At 40.7% G+C, this 13,394-nt stretch overlaps 2 protein-coding genes across 3 annotated transcripts; both read right to left on the bottom strand.

Moving 5' to 3' along the window:
• Window positions 1–459: 459 nt before the first annotated feature.
• On the bottom strand, window positions 460–2,351 carry LOC131433983 (uncharacterized). Its single transcript, XM_058600604.1, has 2 exons — window positions 2,179–2,351; window positions 460–1,900 (listed from the first exon to the last, which is right to left on the bottom strand). The coding sequence occupies exons 1-2, from the start codon at window positions 2,349–2,351 to the stop codon at window positions 460–462; spliced, it is 1,614 nt and encodes a 537-aa protein (XP_058456587.1).
• Window positions 2,352–9,828: 7,477 nt separating this feature from the next.
• LOC131439386 (transcription factor ces-2) lies at window positions 9,829–12,268 on the bottom strand. 2 transcript variants are annotated; one of them, XR_009231111.1, is made up of 3 exons: window positions 12,144–12,268; window positions 10,349–10,629; window positions 9,829–10,294 (listed from the first exon to the last, which is right to left on the bottom strand). XR_009231111.1 is itself a non-coding variant. In XM_058610324.1 (3 exons), exons 2-3 carry the CDS (start codon window positions 10,559–10,561, stop codon window positions 10,190–10,192), a joined length of 318 nt encoding a protein of 105 aa, XP_058466307.1. In that variant the 5' UTR covers window positions 10,562–10,629; window positions 12,144–12,268; the 3' UTR covers window positions 9,829–10,189. The 2 variants fall into 2 exon arrangements, 1 of the variants encoding a protein (XP_058466307.1); XM_058610324.1 differs by having other exon boundaries at window positions 9,829–10,290; window positions 10,345–10,629.
• Window positions 12,269–13,394: the final 1,126 nt, after the last annotated feature.

Below are 13,394 nucleotides of genomic sequence, written 5' to 3'. Positions count from 1 at the left end.
AGAAAAGATTGATTTTGATTTATTTGAGATTATGTCTGTTGCCGAGAAAGCGAAAAGATCAGCTCCAATTCAATAATTTATTTCACAGTGAAGTAGAATTAAAAAATTCCTGCAAAACATTGCGTTAGTTCATTGAACAACTTAAAGTAATATAACTTACTTCTAGTGAGCTAGCTTTCTATAATAATAACGGCAACACCGCTTGAATTCCAGTAACGTACAATCTGCTCACATTAATGTTAGGATTAGTATTTCTTACTTTCACACTAATTAAGAGAAATTCTCACCTTCAGGCTACCAATAGTTTGTATAAATTAGCCAGCAGAATAATGTACTATTAACAAACCTTTCTACTCTTAAGTAAACACTCTTCAGTAGTATGTTTAGGTGTAAATTTTAGTAGTTAATATAAATATTTTACTGTTAAGTAAATTTACTCAGTGATAATGCAAATAGCGTTCACTGATACTTAGCGTCGTTTTTAGAGTATCGCAATGGCGGTTTTTCTTCCGAGTTTAACCGTGTGACGCTTTTGTCGAAGACTATCCCTTCGTCCGCTTCGTCCTGTGTTGCAGCATCATATGGGGGCACCGAAGCACTGCTTTTCGATGTGGCGTTGTCAACACTCCCGCCCGCAATACGCAGAGGATTATCCGGAAGCGTATTCACGTTAACGCCTAAGTCGAGCACAGCCAGTAATACCGCGGGTCGTTCGTAGATTCCACCGCATGCTGTCTGTACAGTAGCACGTCGTACTTGTTCATCGGGAGCTTGTTGCGTGGCGATTACTCGACCTTTCGGCCAGCAATTCCGATCCAGTTTTGGGTCGACGATTACTACAATGTCACCGATCGAGATAGGTTTCATCGGGGTAAACCACTTGGTTCTTCTTGTGATAGTGGGCAGATAATCTCTCAACCACTGCTTCCAAAATGTGTTTGCGAGCATTTGGGATTGTGTCCAACAGTTTCTACGATATGACGGGCTGTCGTTGAAGGGTACCCAAGATCGCAAGCCATTTGCCGATCCTAACAGGAAATGATTGGGTGTGAGCACGGGCGATTCATCGTCTTCTAAAGGGATATCGGTGAGTGGTCGTGAGTTCACCACGTTTTCGACTTCAATCAGCGCGTTCTGTAACACTTTATCTGTGGGTAGTCTGTTGGGTTGCAGTTTAGCCAGGTTAAGTTTTACACTACGAATCAGTCGTTCCCAGGCTCCTCCCATGTGTGGTGATACTGGTGGATTAAAGTACCATCGCGTGCGGCTCGAGATGAATTCAGTTGCAAGTTTGTCGTGATCGAGCTGCTGGATTGCTACTTTGAGAACATTACACGTAGCTTGGAAATTTGTTCCTCGATCGCTATAGATGACGGCTCGGACTCCTCTACGAGCCATGACGTTTCGAATTGCCATAACACAAGAGTCGGTGGTCAGTGTGTGAGCGATTTGCAAGTGAATGGCGCGAGTGGTCAAACAGGTGGCTAAGACTCCCCAGCGTTTCTCTGAGTGTCGTCCAACGAGAACCATTATTGGACCGAAATAATCCACCCCCATGTAGGTAAACGGGCGACTAAACGCAGCCAGACGTGATTGTGGAAGATCAGCCATGATAGGCGGACGTGGTTTAGCTTGATAATTTTTACAATGCTGACAGTTTCTTCGTACGGATTGATAGGTTGCTTTGAGACGCGGAATACGATAACGTTGTAAAATTTCGTTGAGTATTGTAGAATGATTTTGATGATTGAAGCGCTCGTGGGTGTCGATGATTATTAATTTCGTGACATGATGATTGCGTGGAAGAATAATGGGTTCGGCCGAATCACGATCGATGAATGCACACGCCTTTGTACGTCCCTGAACATGAGCCACCCCGTTCTCGTCCAGGATAGCACATCTAAAAAGTGGGTTTGTTTTTATTATTTTTGTCCTAGATTTTCCATTTAAGTGATTTGCATTTAGCAAAGCGATTTCATCTGCGTAGACCTCTGACTGTGCTAGGCGAAACAAATAGTATTCAGCCTTTGATAGCTCTGGTTGTATCAATGGCCCAACCAAACGTTGCTCCCGTTTTACGGAACGACGCAAATTTTCAACATATCGAAATATAAGCGCTACTCGCCGAAGGAGAGTTTTCCATTTTGAGCATTCTTGTGGGTTAATTACCGCGTCTACAGTAACTGCGTGAGCAAGTAGGTGAGGGCGGAGCTCCGTGTTTGTAGGTTCGAGTTTTGGAAATTCTGGCCAATCGGAATCATCTTGGTAGAGCAACTCTGGTCCCCGGTACCAGCGACTGTTCGAGGATAAGTCTGGAACTCGCGTCCATTTTGTCGCTTCGTCAGCGACATTCTGCTTCGTTGGAACCCATTTCCATTCGACGACATTAGTGGATTCCAAGATTTCGCTGACACGAAATGCAACAAACTGACTGTATCGTCGGTGATCTGATTTTAGCCAACTTAGGACGTCTTTGGAATCTGTCCAGAAGTATCGTTTACCAACCTTGATTGAGAGAGACGCTAGTATAGTATCAGCCAACCGAACACCGAGCATAGCCGCTTGTAACTCGGACTTCGGGATGGACAAGAATTTTAATGGTTCCCTCTCTGGTGTTTGCTCCTACTAAGCCGCATTCGATAACACTTTCTTCCGAATATCGAAGGTAGACGGTTGCTGCGAAGCCATTTTCGCTTGCGTCTGAAAACGTATGCATTTGTACGTCAGCGTGAACGGTTGTTCGTTGGCGATAGCATCGCGGAATTTTCACCATTCCCATTTTTGGAAGTACCGGCAGCCATGATAATATCGAATTGCGTTTGTTCGATCGAGTCATCCCAACCAACCGACGTTCTCCAAATTTCCTGTAGAAGGGTTTTCAATGGCATCAGGAAATGTGCGATTAAACCTATAGAGTCGTATATCATCATCAGCGTTCGGAGAACTTCTCGTTTTGTTGGCCGACGACGACCAGCTAGTAGATCTTCATCGTAGCGGGAGGATGTCTTATATGTGAATTGATCCGTTGACGTATTCCACCACATCCAGAGTACCTTCTCTGTTGTAGCTTCTTCGCCAATGTTTAAGTTTTTCTCCTCTGTGATTGATTCATTTAAAAGTAATGTAACATTGGCCGAATTCGAAATCCAGTTACGTATTTCAAACCCAGCTTGCTTGTGAATAGCTTTTACGTTACGTGCCAGTTCAATCGCTTCTTCCTCCGACTCCGTACTCACTAGCATATCGTCGACGTAGTGTTGCTTAATGATAGCGTCGACAGCTTGCTTGTGGCTCTGCTCAAACCGTCTTGCATTAGTGTTTTTCACATGCTGTGCGATGGTCGGTGAGCAGCATGCACCGAAGGTCATCACTTGTACGACGTAGGTACTAGGTTCAGTCTCGTTGCGGTTTCTCCAAAAGAATCGCTGACATTGCTGGTCTTCATCTCTCATTCGGACTTGGTGGAACATCTCTTTGATGTCGCCACATACCGCCACTTGAAACTCCCGGAAACGAATCAGTACTGATAGTAGAGAGGTCAGCTGATCTGGACCTTTTAAGAGTACAGAATTCAAAGATACACCGTGGCTGCCGCATCCCAAACCAGTCGAAGTTTACCCGGCTTGTTCGGGTTTATTACTGCGAAGATAGGAAGGTACCAGATCCGTGCATGTCGCTTCTGTAACTCCTGCATAGTGAGTTTTCTCACGTAGCCCTTGTCGACATGTTCTTGGATCATTTTTTCTAGAGCTTGTGCTAGTTGGGGATCTCGGTTCAAGCGGTTTTCAAGACATTTCGATCGTCTAAGTGCCATTGGTTTACTGTCTGGTAGTCTAACGTTGTCATACTTCCAGAGTAGACCAGATTCATATCGATTATTTATTGATCGTGTGAGGGACTTCAATAGTGATTGTGCGCGTTGTTCCTCTTGAGAGAGTAGAGCGTTGCTAGGTTTAGCAACTCCCATGCTATCGAGAGCAAAATAGAATTTCATCGCTCTGTGAAACTCTTCGTTATAATCCTGATTGCAACCACACCGTTGAACACTATGGAGGTTTACATACTTGTCGATGTCCTCTTTTCCGGTACAGTTACCGTATACCGTCCATCCTAAACGAGTCTTGATGGCAATCGGTTCGTTTCGCTTTCCTTCACGACTTTTAATTCCATGCCCCAGGTTAGCGTGGTCGAGGCCGATGAGGATCCTTGGACTGATGTCATGATATTCTTCGACTGGTAGACTAGACAGATGGGTGTATTTCTTTTTCAAGTCAGAAATCAACAACGTCTGCGGTCGTATTTGTAAGGAAGAAACTGTGTTAACTTCTGAAAGCTTATATTTATTATTATTATTCTGTGCACCAGAAATCCATAAGTTCACTTGCTGTGACTGATTCTCAACCTTCCGCGTTCCCCCAGTCCATTTCAAGCATAAGGGCTTCCTAGGACCGTCGATACCAAGCTCATCCGCTAGACTTTGCTCCATCAGTGTTAGCTCAGAGCCGTCGTCTATGAGCGCGAACGTCTTCACTTGTTTTGTTGGCCCGTGTAGTATAACTGGAATGATGCGAAATAGTACTGCCGATTGTCCTTGAAGTAGATTACAACTGGACTCGGAGAGTTTCGGCCTGAATGGAGACTCAATGGCTTGTTCGTTGTCCGAATTGTGTAATAGAGGGTGATGTAAGAATGTACATCCGTTTGTGCCACATTGTTTCTGTTGTTTGCAAGACCCGTTGTGTTTGCGAAGACATTTACGATATAGTTTGCACTCCTTCACAGTTGCCCACTTCGAATTGTAGCTGAAACTTTCGAACCGACTACATTTTGCAACGCTTGAGCAGTTTCCTTTTCACACGATGCATTTATCTTGAACTACTTCATTCGATGTCACATAGTTTGGTTTGATGAAGAACTCTGAAGACTTTGCACCGCTCGAATCTGATTCTGAGTGAAGATTCAGGTACCCACCCTTCTTGTTGTTTCGACTTCGCGGTTCGTAACTGGTAGTAGTTATTATCGTACTGGCATCTTCTGCTACGATATACAACCATGCGCTAAACTTTTCAAGATTTGGGTTAGTAATATTGCGGGCAAACCTAGCCCAGTCCAACTTTAAAGATGGTGGTAAACGTTCCACCAACTCGCAGCGCAGGGATGCATTGAAAACGAAATCGTCAATTTCACAAGCTCGAATAGTTGCTACCATATTTTTTATTGATAAGGCAAAATTTACAACGGTCTCCATTTTTTCCATATTTGGGCTTGGAAGATTTCTAATCCTATTTACAATTGACCGAATGATAGCTTCTGATCTTCCGTAAATCATTCTTAGTTACTATCATTACTCGAACCCCCGGGGTGCATCATAGGTTCTTTTAATGTTTCTAGACGTGACCTTGGTTGTCCGTGCGCAGACGTTTTTCGATGCGAATGAATACCGTGTTGCTGAAGTGCACGTGTAGTTCCGTGCGCGTTCAATTGAACGAACTCTTCCTTTACCTCTCGTTCTGGTCGCCTAAAACGAACTCCCGATATCGACGGATACTCGATTGTCTGTCTGCTACCAAATTGCTAATGGACGATTTGCCTATGATGAGGTTCAGAGACAAGATGATTATTCGGATCGTTATCGCTAGTATTATCGTCATACTGATGTGACTGTCGAGCGACACCCTGATGTTGCATCGATCGCGAGAAAACATCTCCGCGCAGATTTGGGGCATGAATTGAATTCCGATTATGCTGGATGGCATCCAGAGCTTGGTGCTCATTCGGCCAACCCGAGACGTTCGGACTATGACCATATGTATTCTCCGCTGGTATTATCACCCGCTCTGTTTCATTGGTGACGGATTTGGCGTCTCTTAGCCTTGATTGACCAAATCGAAGTGGCGTTGAACGACGGTCTGGTAAGAAATTGTTATCATTCATCTCACCCTCTGGATTCATTATAGGTTCATTTACTGCTTCTAGACTTGGCCTTAGTTGTCCATGTGTAGTGCAAGACGTCTTTCGCCGCGAATGTTGCTGAGGTCCGCGTGTTCCGCGAATGTTCAATTTAGTCAACTCTTCCGCTACCTCACGATCTGATCGCCTAAAGCGAACTCTCGACGTTGACGAGTATTCGTCTGTACGTCTATTACCAAGTTGCTGATGCACGCTTTGTATAATAGGAGTTTCGGAGGAAAGATGATTATTTGGATAATCATTAACATAAAGCGGATACCTGTCTCGAGTACGCTGATGGTCATACTGTGGGTCCTGAATCAATCGCGGTACGAGTGACTGGTGAGCGAGACACTGTTGTTGTATCGAACGCGAAAAGGAATCTCCGCGGAAACCTGTACTGGGGTGATTCGAAGTATAGATTGAATTACGATTATGCTGGATGACATCCAGAGCTTGGTGCTCATTCGGCCAACCCGAGACGTTCGGACTATGCCCATTTACATCTTCCGCAACTAATCCGGAGTCTTCACCTTCACCATGACGTTCCGTATCCGCCAGCCACGCCTCAATCTTTGACGCAATGTCAGCTTCATTGAGTTCCGATAACGATGATGATTCACTACCGTACTCCTTCAGCAACTTGTACTTCTGTTCGAGAAACCGTTTCTCTAAATTTAATTCCTCTTCGAGTCTCTATAGTTCGAGCTTCTTCAGTCGCCTTATTTCGCTTTGGACGGAGCTGCCTTTGTGCTTGAACTTTCCTGCAGTTGAACTGTGCACGGGAAGATTTTGGTTCTGTTGTTCGACATGATGAGAGGACTTAGTGGAAGGGTCACGCGGAGCTTTGCAATTAGGACAAGTCCAGCTTACATTAGCAATGTCCTCCGTAACTTGTGCACATATGAAATGAAACCACTGATCGCAGCCATCACACTGCACCATCTCTTCGTTATCACGCTCTTCACACAACTGACACTGATATTCCCGAATTCTTCGGACTTCGCGTATTGGATTCCGTCTATTATTAGCCGCGGAACCGCTCGTCGATCCGGCGTTAGATTGTCCGACATTGACATCATTTGCATCTTAATTCTGCCCAACAACTCGGGACTGGTCGTTGGTAACGTTAACTTTTACCTGGTTTCTGGAGCTAGGAAGAGGTACGACAGCGGACAATGTACTTCTTACGTTTTCCGTCGCACTGTGTGTTACAATTTGATTATCACATAGTCCTACGAACCCAGGTGTAGGTATTTCGATGTCGCTTGGAGTAGCTATTGGCGATTTCTTCGACATGTTTAGAAGAATTTTTTTAAATGTTGCCGAGAAAGCGAAAAGATCAGCTCCAATTCAATAATTTATTACACAGTGAAGTAGAATTAAAAAATTCCTGCAAAACATTGCGTTAGTTCATTGAACAACTTAAAGTAATATAACTTACTTCTAGTGAGCTAGCTTTCTATAATAATAACGGCAACACCGCTTAAATTCCAGTAACGTACAATCTGCTCACATTAATGTTAGGATTAGTATTTCTTACTTTCACACTAATTAAGAGAAATTCTCACCTTCAGGCTACCAATAGTTTGTATAAATTAGCCAGCAGAATAATGTACTATTAACAAACCTTTCTACTCTTAAGTAAACACTCTTCAGTAGTATGTTTAGGTGTAAATTTTAGTAGTTAATATAAATATTTTACTGTTAAGTAAATTTACTTAGCGATAATGCAAATAGCGTTCACTGATACTTAGCGTCGTTTTTAGAGTATCGCAATGGCGGTTTTTCTTCCGAGTTTAACCGTGTGACGCTTTTGTCGAAGACTACCCCTTCGTCCGCTTCGTCCAGTGTTGCAGCATCAGATGGGGGCACCGAAGCACTGCTTTTCGATGTGGCGTTGTCAACAATGTCATACAACTGAAAATTTTATCATGCAATTATAATCATATTTCCGATAGCATGTAGCAAATATTATGTTGATATGTTAGATGCAATAAAAGATATTCACGATCAAAAACTTATCACTCTCTCAGAGGGTAAACTTTGAAAAGGCTCTCCATAGTAAAGTAAGTCGTATTCAGTAGTAATTGTGGCCCTTTACAACATGGAAGCAGGAATTCAGTAGATTTATTCTTGGTTACTTTGTCTTTCGATTCTATACGGCCCTAGACTGGTCCTTTTAAAAAAATAGTTAGTATCAACCTCCGATTGGACCCCAACCCCTTCAAAGGTTTATACAGTATTTCCCTTGCTTTAATATGAAATCCCGAGAATTAAGAAGTAACAAATATGACATAACATATTTGATATCTAAATCAGACGTTCGGTTGTTTTATTTAGGAATATTTAATTACACTGTATCACGCATACAGAACCAAATGTATATTTTCCCATCATTATGCAATTCAATGTAGAACTCATCATTATTTCAACTGGGAACGAAAATAACCTATCTATTCAACATTTGATGTACTCATAATTTATACAATAAAATATAAAGTTACATCTAGTTCGTGAAATCTGTTACACGCTCTACGATTGTGTTGTAGTATGTAAAGTATGGGAAAATTTATTTTTCACAATACAAATGTGTCATCAAGCAATTCATGTCTGAGTTTGACACCCTATTAACCTTGTGCTGCAGCTTAAACAAAGGATCACGTGTAGTTTTGGTGTTTTCACCTGTTACTATCACACACTATATATTATGGTCGTGATAAACTGTCGTGAAGGGGGGCGGCCCGTTTGGCATAAGGTCATTTGGCATAATACCGTTTGGCATAACGCTGTTTGGCATAATGGTTATTTGGCATAACAGTTATTTGGCATAATGGTCTTTTGGCATAATGGTCATTTGGCATAATGCCATTTGGCATAGTAATAATGGGATTTGCAATATTTTAATCTAATGAAAATTGTCGTATGTGTTTCGATCGATTGATGTTGTGCAAGGGAAACTCCAACGAAATATGTGAAACCTTTTTATATAAGCAACTCACTTAGTGCCAGCACAATATTCTGTTCGTCATAGATGATTCAGGTCGAGACGGCCGAAGGCCGCGAGTGCGCCGGCGACCCGCCGTCGGAAGCGCCGGCCACTGCGGGGGGGGCAGCGCCCCCGCAGAAATCACCTCTGTCTAGTTGCGGGCGTTTGCCCGGATTACCCAAAGCTAGGAGCTATCCCTCAGTTAAGTCCGAACGAGCGGCAGCGAGGTCGGACACCAGGTCATTAAAAACGATGCGGCGTAGCCGCATTAGACTTTTCAAAATTGCACTAAATTTGAACAATTTCTATTAAGCAGCATGTTCATCTGTTATGCCAAATGACTGTTATGCCAAATGACCATTATGCCAAATGACCATTATGCCAAATAACCATTATGCCAAATAACCATTATGCCAAACGGCGTTATGCCAAACGGTATTATGCCAAACGACTTTATGCCAAACGTGGTAGCCCCGTCGTGAAGGGTTGCTTGGGTGGTAATTTAATTGATGGATGTGTTATCATCTCCGATTGGACCCCAACCCCTTCAAAGGTTTATACAGTATTACCCTTGCTTTAATATGAAATCCCGAGAATTAAGAAGTAACAAATATGACATAACATATTTGATATCTAAATCAGACGTTCGGTTGTTTTATTTAGGAATATTTAATTACACTGTATCACGCATACAGAACCAAATGTATTTTTCCCATCATTATGCAATTCAATGTAGAACTCATCATTATTTCAACTGGGAACGAAAATAACCTATCTATTCAACATTTGATGTACTCATAATTTATACAACAAAATATAAAGTTACATCTAGTTCGTGAAATCTGTTACACGCTCTACGATTGTGTTGTAGTATGTAAAGTATGGGAAAATTTATTTTTCACAATACAAATGTGTCATCAAGCAATTCATGTCTGAGTTTGACACCCTATTAACCTTGTGCTGCAGCTTAAACAAAGGATCACGTGTAGTTTTGGTGTTTTCACCTGTTACTATCACACACTATATATTGTGGTCGTGATAAACTGTCGTGAAGGGTTGCTTGGGTGGTAATTTAATTGATGGATGTGTTTTTGTTTAACAGATAATATATGTATCATTATATTGATGTTTATTATACTCGCAAGGCGTAATTATTGATCGTTTTTGCTCATTGGATATGTTTTACTTATGGACGAAAACTATGAAAAATATTTTAGTGTGATGTTTGTTTTTTGATTGGCTCTTAACATTTCATATTAGAGTTTGCGCTAGTGCATATAGCTCCTCCCGAAGAATTAATATTTGTGACTTCAATATTGCATTTTCGCGTTCGAGCAAGGCAGCTTTGAACGCTGTCTGGAATTGATTTGTATTAGGTTATTTGTAGTGCTTCAAAAACATCAAACCTACTCTATCCTCCCTCAGTTTCCTAGCATCTCGAGACTTTTTGGCTGCTTCGTTGTTACGTTTTCGCCTTTCGAAGTATTGATCGTCCTTGTTTTCGGTTGAAATGGGATTTTTTTCATTTCGTTTCTTGTGTGTTGGATTTTTTATAATCCAATTACTCGAAACATTCGACAAAAATCCTTGTTGCAATTTGGTACGAATCATATGTGACATCATTTGTCCATGAGTAACAGTTCCAAGCAATGTATGTTTAGGGCCAGAAGTATCCAAGAAAATATGATTATCTGTGCGAAATAGAACAAATTAAATCCGTAAGTTTAGAAGTATGACGAAATACTTATATCATTTATTTACAGGTTTTAGTACCAGTTTTGTGCGAAGTAAACATAACTATTGAGCAATTCCACAAATTACCTGCAGAAAAGGTGTCAAAATCAGGATTTTTCTTCAACTTCAATGTAACTTTGCACATGATCTCAGAATGACAAACCATTTGTTTTGTATGGGTTGAGATATCAATTCGACTCAATTGGCTCATACAGCCGTACCGTATAGTGCGCTGAAGCTGATGGATAGATTTGAGTACATGTCTTACCAATTTGTTCAGCATGAATTCAATCTGGAACATAAGAACTATAAGGCACCTTTTCATATAATAATACTCCAAATTGATATCAAAACCACATATTTGGATGGAATGTTAGAGGAAGAAATATTCAAGAAATCACCGTTTTTTTTGCAATTTCTTGGTCAGATTTCATTCAAAATTATGAACTATTGGTAAGGGAGAGTGTTCGGTTACCGGCACCCTTTTCTTTTAAGCTTATAACCTCTGACTAAGTGCACATTATGCTTACATCTATACATCAATGGAAAGCTAAAGTCTCTAGCTAACAACTGAAACAGAAACTAAGTTGATATTGTATTAGTAAAGTGATAAATAAATATAAATAAATAATAATTTAGTAAAGTGATAAATTTTGACCATTTCAAAATAGGTCTTTGGTTACCGGCACCCCAGGAAATTTCGCTAAAAATGGAAAAATATAAGTAAAAACTGCAGGTATTTAAAGAAAAAACGAAATTTATTCTTTTCGGAGGCATTTTGGACAAAAGTCTTCATTGTCTGATGGTGACTTCGCCTTGGCTCTCTTGGCCAATGATTTGTATTGTGGCGTCTTTGGTGTTGATAAGACCGGTCTTCCACGGGCTTCGCGGGATTGAATACGTTGCTGCAGTCGAGTTTCTTGGCTTCTTATCCACTAAGCAACGTTTAATGCCATTAATCAGCGCAATGAAGTTTATTTTCCTTGACTTGGACGATTTGTTTGAAGTCGCATGGCAAACAGAGCCAGAGAACCAAAGTTTTTACTTATATGACGGTATTGAAGCCGTCAAGTTGTCCACGTGTTGCATTTCACCTGAGATACCAGGTAATACAATAAGTTTAGCTAGCAAAAACGAAAAGATCGCGCCAATTTAAAAAAGTGTGTAATTTCTGACGAATGTCTGCAAACAATCGAAGTTTCGAAAGTCTGTAAAAAGTCTTTAGACTAAAAAAGGATTACATGTTAAGTTAGACAATGGATAATTTACAGTCAAAGTTTTAGACTTGGCATCTCTGCATATCACTGACAATTTTTCGCGATTTGTCGAAAAAAAACGGGGCACCGGTAACCGAAATCGGTAGACATTTTGAAAATTACGAAAAAAACTTTGGTTGCGAAAATATTGATAGCATCCGGTGTTAAATCACGAAATAGATCTATTTCACCACATAAATATTCAATCCACTCACCTTTCCGATTGATACTTTTCAATTTAGGATACTATGTCATAAAAAACTTTTGTGTTGATTTTCACGCAATTAAAATTTGTTTTAAGTGCTGCAAAAAGTACAAGCGTCTGTTTGCTTTGGTATTCCGCACAAAAAGAAAGTGTTGCTATTACACACACACATGACATTTGTCGGAATGACGTTAGGGGCTGTCCATAAAAGACGTCACGCCGCAAGGGGGAGCGGGGTGTTTCATAAAACGTGACCTTTTGTGACAGAGGGGAGGGGGCGAGGTTTTTGGAATGTGACGTCCAATATTTTCAATGAGCGCATTTTTGAAATACCTAATTATATTACTACTTTGCCCTATTACCTGAAAAAATCTCCACAATAAACGTTTACATTCTATAGGAAAACGTGTATTTGTTGATGTAAAAGCTTCTTCTTGTAAATTCGGAAATGAGTGATGCAGGAAATCATTTCTGTTGTGATCAGCAAAAGTGCACGGAGGAGCGAGTAAATTAGCGAAATTAATAATTTTTGCCTAATATGAGTAAAAAAGAAAAAGATGCCTTCAAACGGTTTAACTTAAGTTATGCACTGACAATTTTTTCAGTAGTTTGATTTTCTAGTACTGATAATAGTATGTCATAAGAATTTCTCTTATCTGATTCTGATGCAGTTTATTCAATTGTACTCCATTTGAAAAAGGGCGGGAGATCAAGGATTTCAGACGTAGATCATGTCATGTCTTATCTTGATCATATGTGATTTTCCTCCACCAACATCAAAGCTTATCGAATCATCCAATGATTGAACTTATATAAATCAAGAATCATTTTAACCCAAACTCACTACCCATTGTGTGACGGAAGATCAGTACCGATATTGATCGATGTGATTTAAAATTCACTGATCAACTGATCTTGAAAAGATTCTTCGGCATTGATCTCGTTTTGATGAGGTTTTGGTCTTTATTTTCTCAGTCCTGTATGCTACACTAAGGAAATATTATTCTTTACCTAAAACAATAATATATCTATGTCGATTTTTCCCTTATATTTATATGGTTTGTCATACATATTGAATGTATTGAGATGAATTTTATTTATTTTGAATTCGTGACAAGTGACATAGGGGGAGTGGGGGGTCTTTGCTTCTGTGACAATTTGTGACAAAGGGGGGAGGGGGAGTAAAAAATCGTCAAAAAAAGTGTGACGTCTTTTATGGACAGCCCCATTATCTGATTTCTGTCAAAAGTTACGGTGGGGT

Source organism: Malaya genurostris, chromosome 3 (genome assembly GCF_030247185.1).
Source record: "Malaya genurostris strain Urasoe2022 chromosome 3, Malgen_1.1, whole genome shotgun sequence".
Lineage (NCBI taxonomy): Eukaryota > Metazoa > Arthropoda > Insecta > Diptera > Culicidae > Malaya > Malaya genurostris.
The sequence above is the reverse complement of the archived record's forward strand: the minus strand, read 5'-3'. Positions and strand labels throughout refer to the sequence as shown.